Source organism: Micrasema longulum, unplaced genomic scaffold, assembly GCF_059751315.1.
Source record: "Micrasema longulum isolate JH-2025_06_02 unplaced genomic scaffold, ASM5975131v1 h1tg002780l, whole genome shotgun sequence".
NCBI lineage: Eukaryota > Metazoa > Arthropoda > Insecta > Trichoptera > Brachycentridae > Micrasema > Micrasema longulum.
The window spans coordinates 1012-12419 of record NW_028279906.1 but is presented as its reverse complement, the minus strand read 5'-3'; the positions used below and the strand labels follow the sequence as shown (position 1 = coordinate 12419).

The window sequence follows — 11408 nt, the reverse complement described above, 5'->3', positions numbered from 1 at the left end:
GTGCACATTGTGCAGGTCCTTGGCAAAGATATACCGGCAACTCGTATTATAGACTATACAGAGGGTGTTCATTAAACCCTGTCACATCCGAAACCACGATGATCAGTATGAGCAAGTAGACACATTGGCTCATTAAAATAAATTTTTAGAATGAATAAAAAAAAGAAAAAAAAAAGCAAATGGTTGCTTACTTCTGCAGGGGTGAAACGAGGAGGGGGGGAGGGGCGCTCACTTCGCTTCTCCCCTGGAAAAGTACACAACTATTTGTTTTTTTAAATACTTTATTTAAAAAAAAAAAAAAAATATCTAAATATTTTTTCAATATGTCTTCTTGCCCATACTGATCATCGTGGTTTTGGATGTGACAGGGTTTAAAGAACACCTGTATAATCATCATATTTATATTATCATCTATTATATATAGTCATCATATTTGTTTTTATACCTATTTATTTCTAAATTTACCGTAGATATTTTTTTTACTAAAGTTGTTATGTTTGACCATAAGCATCTCAACACGTCTTGCCGCTGCATATAGCACGGTGGCGGCTGGGATTCTAATTCGTAGTTTCCAATTATTATAGAATTAAAAACAGATAGGAACTAGATTATAGTATGCCTTGCAGCTATAGAGTGTACAGACGTATAAAATTTAGCCCCCTGTCAAGTGTTCCGAGTTCGATGTCCGGTGAAAGAGAAAAATAAAAGTTTTTTTTTTACACCTGCGGTTCTATTTTGAACCGCTCTCGCGGCCATAGAAAACCTTTATATATTATTAAAATTAATACGTTTGGGTGTAATTATATTAGTAACTACATTCGTACAAATATTATCGATTGGTTATTTTTTCAAAATATTTTGGAACTCTGAACATTATTTTATAAATTGTCTGTGGTGCTTGTTTGGAGTTATGGTTGGATTTTGATGTTTGTCAAGTTTGACAGTTCTTGTTTTAACGTTTTTGGGGTGCTCTGGACGTGTTTTTGTGTATGTATAATGAATACATACGCGCGAATTACTGGCTTAGCTCGGTTTTATATCAACTTATGTGTATTCACAAAAATAAAATATATAGTTATTAGCGCTCGATAGTAGAAATCTACACAAGTATTGTGGATACGGTCCAGTATGATTATAGAACTATAGTCATGCATACTGCTTTGATTCACGAAGAATGTTTCCCCATCGTAAATATACAGAGTGTCGTTGAATTGTTCAAAAAGAATTTGGTGTCCGAGTCGGAGCCTAATTTAGCATTATTATCTATTGTTGTGGGTGCAATAGAAAACAATCTCACTGGTGTAACTTCTCGTTCAAATCACGGTGATAAAGACTCTTCAGTGCATTTTAATAAACTAGTAAAAGTAGGGTTTCCCGAACTAGTTTTTGAAGAAGTACAAACTCTTTATGCAAAATTCTCATCAGTTATAAAGAGTGCTTTCGATGCCAAGTCTTTAGCATCTGGAGGTTTTGCAACTCGAGAGATCATCAAAAAAGTATCAGATGTTATATGGAATTCCCTTACCAGGAGCTACTACAAAGATCGAGCTCATTTACAAAGTATATTTAGTTATCTCAATGGGAAAAAGTTGGATTGTTTTGGAGTAGCTTTTGCTGTAGTTGCGGGCTGTCAAGTACTTGGCTTAAATGATGTTCATCTCGCACTTTCAGAAGATCATGCATGGGTTGTTTTTGGAAAAAATGGATGCGAAACAGCAGAGGTATTATAGTTTCAAAATATTACTTTATAATATATTTTTTTGAATTATGATCATTATCCTTATTCGGAATAGCTATAATAGTGATATTATAGCATGGTTGAGTGAGTAGTTAGATAATTCACTTCAAATTTTATTTGAATGATGCTCATTTCATTCTGGATATTTACAAATTATTTTGTTTGTACTCTGATCATTATTCAATAACTTATATTTGAATATAGATAATTTATACACATGATCTTTATACTGTACAATATTTACCAGTCTAAAGATGCCTGTTAAAGGGTGAAAGTACTAATCGGTCAAATAAATCAGTGGAAGTGTACCAAGTATTTTTAATCTATAACTTACATTTAATATAAGTTATTATATTATAAAAACAATGAAATCCGATCAAGAATTGTCAATAAATAAAATAAATCAAATGGTCATTATTTATGCAAATATAAAACTTAAAAGTCTTTGTCTACCATGTCTTTGTCAAACATTCGTCTACCATGCAAGAGGTCTCAGGTTCGATTCCCGACATGGTTGATATGAAATATTTATTTGAAACGGTGTTTTCACACTAGAATATTTCATAGTTGCTAGACTGGTACCCGAAGCTTAAGACTGATTATCTTACCTTCATGGAGCAAAAAATTATCAAGATACGGTACGATTGGTGTACCAATGCAGTGCCTTATACACCATTATGTGCGGAAAGGGAATTGTGATGATGATGAAAACTTACATTTTTGATTCTAGGTTACTTGGCATGGCAAAGGTAATGAGGATAAGAGAGGACAGCCTATCGCAGCGGGTCTCCTGTCAAGGTCTTGGTTGTACGTGGCGGGTTACCCGGTTATCTGCACAAGGCACATGGAAGTCGCTGCTCTAGTTTCATCCATTAACCCATCTCTCACATGTACATCTGATGTATACGAAGTAGCTCTTATGCAGCAACATCTACTTTGGCAGCTTTATGATCTAGGTAACACGATAATACATTTATTTAACGTTTGTTACATATTATTTAAACTAGCTGGAATTTATTCTTTAAAGTGTAACTCGAGTTTCTATATTGATAAAACAAATTGAAATTTCTTTACTTGACGAGGGAACAAATTGTGCTTCAATAATACTTACAAAAATCAGAACTGTTACTGTAAAATATATTTCGATGCTGGTACACTAAATGAAAATCTTGTTTTGTGATTGGTTTAGATCACAGGTCCCCAAACTTTTTTGTCCCGTAGTCCACGCGCTGATTTTTTTTCTGTTTTTGATAAGATTTTGCTTTGATTTTTCACATATCCGTCAACTTCTGTTTTTAAGCTACACACTGATAGGATTTATTGTGAAGTGGAAAATTTTATAAAATAAAAATTATGTTCTGGATGAGCATTTCTCCAAACCAAAAGCCATTTTCAGGAGAGGTGTGCAAGTTTGGATTTTGTCTAAGGGAAGAGACCATTGCAGGAGACTGCTGTGAGACACTGCATAGATTTATATACTATTAAGCGTGTTGTCCAGATTTATATTTATGTAATAATTTATATTTTTAGTATTCTTTAATAATATGCATGCTTCCACTTTTCATTATGTTGTATCCCAACTCAACACAGGGCTCTTGGAATCATAGAGTTAGGGATACGTTATTATTTTTTTGTAAAATGTATCTTTATATGAATTAATAAGTAAGTATGTTAAATTTTATAGTTGTACAAAAAAAAATATAATGACACAAAATGCAAATCTAGTAACATTTTTAAAAGTTAATACACAAAAAAATCTATTCATGGCATGAAAGGCCATGGCAGTTTATTATGTTTATGGGAAGCCAAAATTTTGTTGACGGCCTGCTTAAATGGGATCTACTTTCGTAGACCTCCATTTACATCTCATGCACCCCCAATTTTTCATTTCACTGACATGGACCCCTTGCAGGTTAGAAGTCGACCCCAGGGGGTCGATTTAGACCACTTTGAGAACGACTGGTTTTAATGTACTGTTATTTTCCTATTTCAGTACTGCTATTTTTAAAGTATTGCGATAAGAACACCAGCCCCAACTATTTGCTACTTTTTGACAGACTGTGTGATGAATTTTTTGTAAATCAAAATCGTGCATGACACATAATCTTTAAAAAAAGGATGTGTATCCCGTATAGGCATATTATATATTAAGAGTCTTGAATGAAATTAATATCAATATAAATCTGTCTCACCATTTACGTAAATTGAAGCGGTTACCTGTATTTATTTATTTTATTTGATGAAGTCTAATCATAGCTCTGTGAACCCTGCTGCTTGAAAATGTTGATTTTATGTGTAGAATATGCTAAAATCCATATTGTTTACATCCATGTTGTTCCATCTTTAAGTGATTATGTGTATATATGTATGTATGAGTTATTTGTATTGACATTCAGGTTACCTGAGTGCATACCCCATGGCTTTGGGAAACTTGGGAGAGTTAGAGGAAGCATCTCGCTATGGAGATGATAAACCCCGCCCAGGTTGTGCCGAACTTTACCTAGAGGCTATCAAGTCTGCTCGTAAATATTACTCCAATCGTCATGTCTATCCATACACTTATCAAGGAGCTTACTTCTTCAGACATAAGATGTACAAGGAAGCTTTTGGGAGCTGGGCAGATGCTGGTGATGTAATTAGAATGTGAGTTAATTTATTTGAATTTTTTCAAATAATACAAAATATTTAAATTAGTGCATAATGTTAATAATTGTGATTCAATCAATATTTAAACAGTTAATTTATACGCTGTATGATTTTATATTGAAGTTTTGAAAATCAATTGAAATGTATATGTGAAACATTTAACAAGAACTAGCAGGCAACAGTCAGCTATCGCCGACAGTTATATGCTAGGAGATTCGGCCCTTCGGGCCTCGCTTTATCGACCCTGCGGGCCTCAGTTGATCGGCCCTTCGAGCCTCAGTTGATTAATTAGAATCTCAGGCACTGTGAAATTTCACCCTTTTGAGCCTCACAATTTATCTTTTGCTGTTAGGAGCAATCTAAATATAAAAATGAACCGGAGTGTGATCCCGTGGCTAGTGACCTAGGGATCAGAGGTCCAAACTTCACACCCTGCTCTACCACAACTTGGTTCTCATTTTCTAATAAATAAATAGTTTGGGAAAATCATAAGAACACACATATTTATTTAAAAAAATAAAGTATTTTTAACTTCTCATTAAGATTTCACAATTTTGTTTCAACAAAATATAGTTAAATATTTTGTCAAAATAAAATTACGTATTTTTCCTTTTTGTCATGAATAAAAATGCATTTCAAAATAAAATCCATCACCAAGATACATTGTTTAAATTATCTCCTTAAAAAAATTCAAAATGTCACTTAACAGATATTGCTGGCGCAATGACGAAATATTAACTTTTTCTGTTTTCTCAGCAAGCTATTGTTTCTGCCTGTCTGTTTTTTTTTTAATTACACCACAACAGGCCAGAAGGCCCAATTACAGTGGAAACACAGAATAGTCAGGGTTAAGAAAAATCACATTCTGAATTTTTGTATTCTCACCGGGAATCGAACCCAGAACCTTCCGTTCGTGAGTCAAGCGTCTTAACAATTAAACCACAGAGGCCGCCTATTATGTTATATTTAATACTCCTATATATATCTGTACCTTAAAGCTGAAACACTAGAAGCATGTGAATTCCTTTCCAAACTACATATGTCTTCTGCTACTACTGGCGCGCTGAAAATTGACAAGAACAATGAAAGAGCATTGGGTGAATTAATTAAACATTATTTTTTAAATTATTTTATTTATCAATAGGCAGATAAAAAAGCGAATTAGTACACCATGAGTTTAACTAATCTCGACTCTATTTCTTTTAGCAAAATTTTCATCCGCGACTAGAAACTAGTTAAATAAAACCGAAAAGATAAATAATAAATATGTGTCAAGCACCCTAATTTTACTGTACCGAGTGAATTTGCGCGATACGTGTGAACGGGCATGACAGACTCAATATTATAGATTTTAATAGTCCAGATATATTTTACACTCCATAATATAATAGGTACAGAAGAGAACTAATGGAATTGATTCAGGATAACGGAAAATAGGCGTTTTGTCTTTTTTTTTTCTTTATTTCTCGTCATTAAATCAAATCAAATGCAATTTTCCACTCCTACTTTTCTTCATTCATCCTCCACCATTCCTCATCAATTTTCTTCTTTTTCCCACTATCTCCTTGTTTTGTCCATATTTGTTTTATTTTAATTTATAGTATATTATTTTTTTATACAGTTTAAACCGTCGTCGCTTTATTTTAGTATAATTAATAACTTCCTCCCATATCCTTTCTTTCCCACCTGCTGACAAGCCTCTACAATAGAGGCTTAGCGGGTTATTCCTTAAAAAAAAAAAGAATACGTGTTATTGGATGGCAGACCTTACTATTTTTATATTGACATTTTTTATAGTTTCTATTTATAATCATTTAACCTGTTTGTATTCTAAATAAAAAAACAAAACGCCGCAAGCTTAATTTCTCAACTGTCAAATATATTGAACTTTATCTTTTTATATTATCATTATTATACTATTCAATAATACAGGTGTCCGCCGGCAGATTTGACACTTTCAAAATTATTAAAAATTTTAATAAGACTAGGCAACAATTAAAAACCTTTTTTATTATCTATGAAAGAAATATATGTGATTCTGATAGTATTTTTTCTCCAAAATTCAAATACAATATTGGTTTTATCCCCATCTCGCAAAAGAAACTGGCATTTATGATTTCAAACATTGATGCTCTAGCGGTGTATGCTGTAACTTAATCCCGCTGCAAATGGCTTATGTTATTCAAATCATTGTTACTGAAGCTACGGTATCAAAAATGTTATGCACCATCGCAGAATATCACTCTCAAGTCACTGTTTCGCGATTACAAAAAAAGTCCTAACGAGGAACTTCAGCCCTACGGGAAATTGGATAAGAAAAATGTTTTCTTGCGCGCGGTTAAAATTAAAGCATTAAATTGTACCGCAAAGTTACTTAGAAATGTACGAAAAAATAATTAAAAAGATTTTAGTAAAAACACACTACTTTGGTTGACGTCACTGGTTCATATGAACCAATGATATGAAAGCTGCGAAGGATATCCGGTTGGCTTACCGTAAACAAACCAATTGGAAGAACTAATAGAGAACAACCTCTGACGTCACACGCGGAGTTATTTTAGAAATAAAAAAACAAAACAAACCAACCATCACGCCGTTTCCCCGTAAGGGTAGGCAGAGAGGATAGAACGTCTATCTTTGCATACAGATCTCGCTTCCTCTACATTCATACATCACTGCAATTATTGTGAAAAAAAGTACAGATATTTATTTTTTTATGTAAATAGAATTATTTATCTATATGTGGAATAATGAGATAAATAGTACCAATTTTACAATATTTGAGTTTGTCCAAATTTTTGTAGACAAAATACTGGATTTCACCCCCTCGGGAGTCATAAGAATTAACAAATTACAACAGGGATGGAGAATACTTTAAAGAAGGGAATATGAAAGTCAAGGCATTTACAGGGCTTATGACCTGTCATTGGCTGGTTTAAGTGGCCACTTTACAGACTGTGTAACATTCACCATTTTGCCTATGTTTAAACATCCATATTTCTTCATTTCTTCTATCTGTTGATTTTAGTGAAGTTAAAGAGCTGAAACCTTTATTGTTGACTAAATTATTACAGTTAAAATCAACAGATGGAAGAATTTAAGAAATATGGATGTTCAAACATGGGCAAAATGGTGAATGTTGCAGTCTGTAAAGTGGCCACTTAAACCAACCAATGACAGGTCATTAGAATTTCGTATTCCCTTTAAGGTATTCTCCATCCCTGTTGTGATTTGTTTGCACCAATTTTGACAAATATCAGCTAGTGTTGTATTTCTATCAAACCTAATCATCCAAAGAGTGGAAAGTTTCTATACTGTAATATAATATATATGCATACATTTCTTTTTATTATTATATCTTTAACTAAGTATTTTTGTTTTTACTATGTATTTTAATGGGTTTCTAAATATGTTTTTTACTGTTTCTTTTACTACATTTTTTATTATGTTTTTTTTACTATGTATTCTACTATGTTTTTAACTATATTGTTACTATGTCTACTACCTTTTTTGTATATGTATTGATTACTGTTATTTTTTATGTATTTTTTTTACTGTCTTAGAACGAGGTAAATAACCCTAGTTAGACAGTCGAAGCAAATTTTTTATTGCGTTAGAGCGAGATGGATATATGACGAATGAACGAACTTACGAAACGAAATTGTGACAGAATAAGCCTACTGTTTTTTTTGCATGAATAGTTGTTATACAGGTTTATCAAATATGAGTTTTTTTATTTATTTCTTTGTATTGAAAAAAAATCCCCTGTAAATGATATTTTTTTACATTATTATTATTAAATTATTCTTAATAAAGCAATTTTTTATTATTTTTGTTTCGTTCCCGCAAAAGTGTCCATTGTATTTTGTATATAAATACATGTATTTATACATCCATCTCTATTGTTGTATGTTTTCTTATATTTGGTGACCGTAATTCTCTATATACCTGTGCACGTATTTTGTAAAATAAATCATGTAAATACGATAACCAAATTCCATTTTAATTATGCATTAAAATGAAAAATGCGTTGTTACTTAAAAATTTATATGTGTTTAAATAGGACTTTATAATAGGAAAATTGAAAACGAGTCAATCTTTAACTGAATCTATGTATGGTTTTATTTTGAAAAATACATACATTTTCAAAAAATTAAACATAAAAAAAAAACTCTATAAAGAACGAGCATGGAATTTAAATTTCAAAAGTATTTAAATGATTAGGGTAATCCAATTTAATTCTGAGTTAGAAATGATTCATTTGCCAGGTAAATATCTATGCGACCCTCCGTGTAACGTGAAACAGAGTGTGTCCAAAAATTGCGATTGTATGCGTTAGTAGTCTGGAACCATTTTGATGAAATTTATTTTCCCACACCTGGGCGATGTTCCCTTAATGAGAAATTTAAAATACTAATAAAAAAAAATCACTTAACAGATATATCCGGCGCAACGACGATATATTGTAATAGTTTATCTAAAAAACCTATGTATATCTTAGTAATTATCTTTAAACCGTCATTTATAATATTCTGTGAGTATCTGTAACGGAAGTTAATTTATAAAAGTAATATGGTTGAATGTTTAAAATTTCAGGTATAATTATTCCCGAGACGATGAAGAAATTTATAAAGAATTTTTGGAAATAGCAAATGAATTGATTCCTCAAATAATGAAATCAGAAAGCTCCGGTCACTCGGCACGTTCTATACTTAAGGACCCACAATGCTTTGCACATTTACTAAGGTAAAAAACAAATGATAAAATATTTGATTTTTTATTTTATACAAAATATTTGCATTCTCATGCTTTAAATTGAAATATATATGGACATAATATCTACTGTGTATAAGACTAAGGCTAACTAAAATTTCTGTTTTTTTTATTTATTTAATAACGTGGGTCTTATACACATTCTGGCAAAAGGATTGCGCCAATAGGTGTTTGCAGTTTAAATACGACATGCTAGAATTAGTGACGTATAAGACCTAGTAGTTGGAAAATAATTGAAAAAGTTGAAAAATGTTTAGAATAATGAAACTTATAGCACCTGCTTTAATCCCAATACATTTTTTCACATATTTATATCCTACTCTTACAACATAGTTATGTATTTACCACTCCTCTAACATGTGCGGTAGGTTTGCATACTCTCGCATTCCAACGCGATGCTCTTCTGACATCCCTTCAGCTACCCGCGCTTATCCTATAGCCTGCGAGACCCCTAAATTAGTCATCCCCCCTTAATTTTGGCCTTTATAGGGCAAATTCTTAGCTCCAGAAGTGAGAGTAATCCGGGTCGTCTTCTAACCTTTATGCTTACCCATCTTCTTGGTAAATACACTTACTCAGGGCTCTCCTAGCGAACCAGCTTGCTTTACTTATCTGGAATTCTTTGGTACTAGGCTACGCCTTGGCTCTCATCCTGTAGTCATATTATACTGTCAGCCCTTGCTTACCTTATTTGGTACAGCCGGGTTCTTTGGCCAGACATATAATTTGATTAATCCAGATCATAGTAATTGATTCCCGGTACCTACTCAGTTAAGTATGAATGCTGGCTGTTAAGCCCTTTGTCAACTTCTGAATACGGTGCGAGACATCAGTTACTAGGAAGAGATAGTTTGGCTGTCCGAGGCACCACATGTTTCGGCCACCCGGAACCATAAATCAACCCCGTGTCGTGAAACAATAACTCCACCGCCCCTTTAAATCTGTTAAGTCAGTGCTTGTCAACCCGCGTAACCAGTGATATTGTATTTCTTCCATTCATATTTGAAATATAACCGGACATGTTATAAACTGCTTTTTCCAGTGGTGGTTTGAAGTCTTTGTACCGAATACAGTAGATATGTGCATATTTCAATTTAAGAAAAATTTCAACTAGTTGTTAATAACTTTATACTACGGTGGGGATTGAACCCACATACACTAAATTCTTGCGCATGTTATAACAATGTTTTTTAGGTGGATTTTTTTTATTTATAGGTTTTATGATGGAATTTGTAAATGGGAAGAAGAGAGCCAAACTCCAATTTTGCATATAGGATGGGCCAAACCATTAGTAAATACAATCTCAAAATTTGATGCAGATGTCCGCGCTCAAGTCAATATCATATGTTGCGAGCAACCAGACATTCCAGAGAAGGGCAATGTTACTAATTTAACTGAAAAGGAAGTCAGCAGTACAAAACAAGAAGCTTCAGACCCGACGGTAAATTTAAATTCAGAAGAAATTACTGCAACATCACCACTTAAAACGTCCAAAAGTGATCAATCTGAATCCCATGATAATAATGACGCATCAAGTTCAAAATTACTGAGTGATGCAAAAATTATTGAAGATGACAAAAAATATTTGCCCACCAATTCTGAAATGAAAAGTGAAATACCTCTCAGTGAAGAATTAGAAGCTGTTGTCAACAGCCACCCAGTCAGTATTCTTTACAGCCATAAAATGAAAGGTCTTAAGAATTTATTATTGTCAGAGAAATTAAACACGCATGCAATATCTTTGCATTTAACAGCGCAGAGTCAAGTGTTTATTAATAAAAAGAATCGCCTCGCTGGTGATGCTCAAGATCAGGGTATCCATTGCAGCACACGACCTAAAAGGGTTAGACGAGAATAATGTTGAAATTGTATAATATACATATAATTAGAATAAATATTTTTTTTTTATATTTATTTAAAAACCCAAATACCGTGCAAAAGTAAAATCATTAAAATAGTGTGTCTAATATCTATGTTAAACAAACTATTTTATTAGGGACTTTCTTCTTCTTTCTTTTTCCACATCCGCTCTAAGTGGAGTATGTGGACATCACCAGACGCTTCCAGGAGACCCTATCGCCAGCCACCACTCTCCAGTAGCGAGCGGTGAGTTTTTAGATCGGTATGCTGCAAAAATTCTGATAAACTGTCCATAGCGGTAGTATGGCACATCTAAAAAAAAGCTCTATTTTATATTTAAATGTTGCTAGCGGCCAATTAGCTAAAATATTTTCTATATTAACACAAACAT

At 32.9% G+C, this 11408-nt stretch overlaps 1 protein-coding gene across 1 annotated transcript; it reads left to right on the top strand.

Annotated features, from left to right (window-relative positions):
• Positions 1-904: 904 nt before the first annotated feature.
• On the top strand, positions 905-11052 carry Mnn1 (menin 1). Its single transcript, XM_088241210.1, has 5 exons — positions 905-1721; positions 2469-2694; positions 4135-4381; positions 8981-9130; positions 10373-11052. The coding sequence occupies exons 1-5, from the start codon at positions 1149-1151 to the stop codon at positions 11013-11015; spliced, it is 1839 nt and encodes a 612-aa protein (XP_088097336.1). The 5' UTR covers positions 905-1148; the 3' UTR covers positions 11016-11052.
• The last annotated feature ends 356 nt before the right edge of the window (positions 11053-11408 follow it).

Coding starts and splice junctions, on each gene's coding strand:
- Mnn1 (XM_088241210.1), top strand. CDS start 1,149: ATGCATACTGCTTTGATTCACGAAGAATGTTTCCCCATCGTAAATATA. Junction 1,722..2,468: donor ATGGATGCGAAACAGCAGAG/GTATTATAGTTT, acceptor TTTTGATTCTAG/GTTACTTGGCATGGCAAAGG. Junction 4,382..8,980: donor GCTGGTGATGTAATTAGAAT/GTGAGTTAATTT, acceptor TTAAAATTTCAG/GTATAATTATTCCCGAGACG.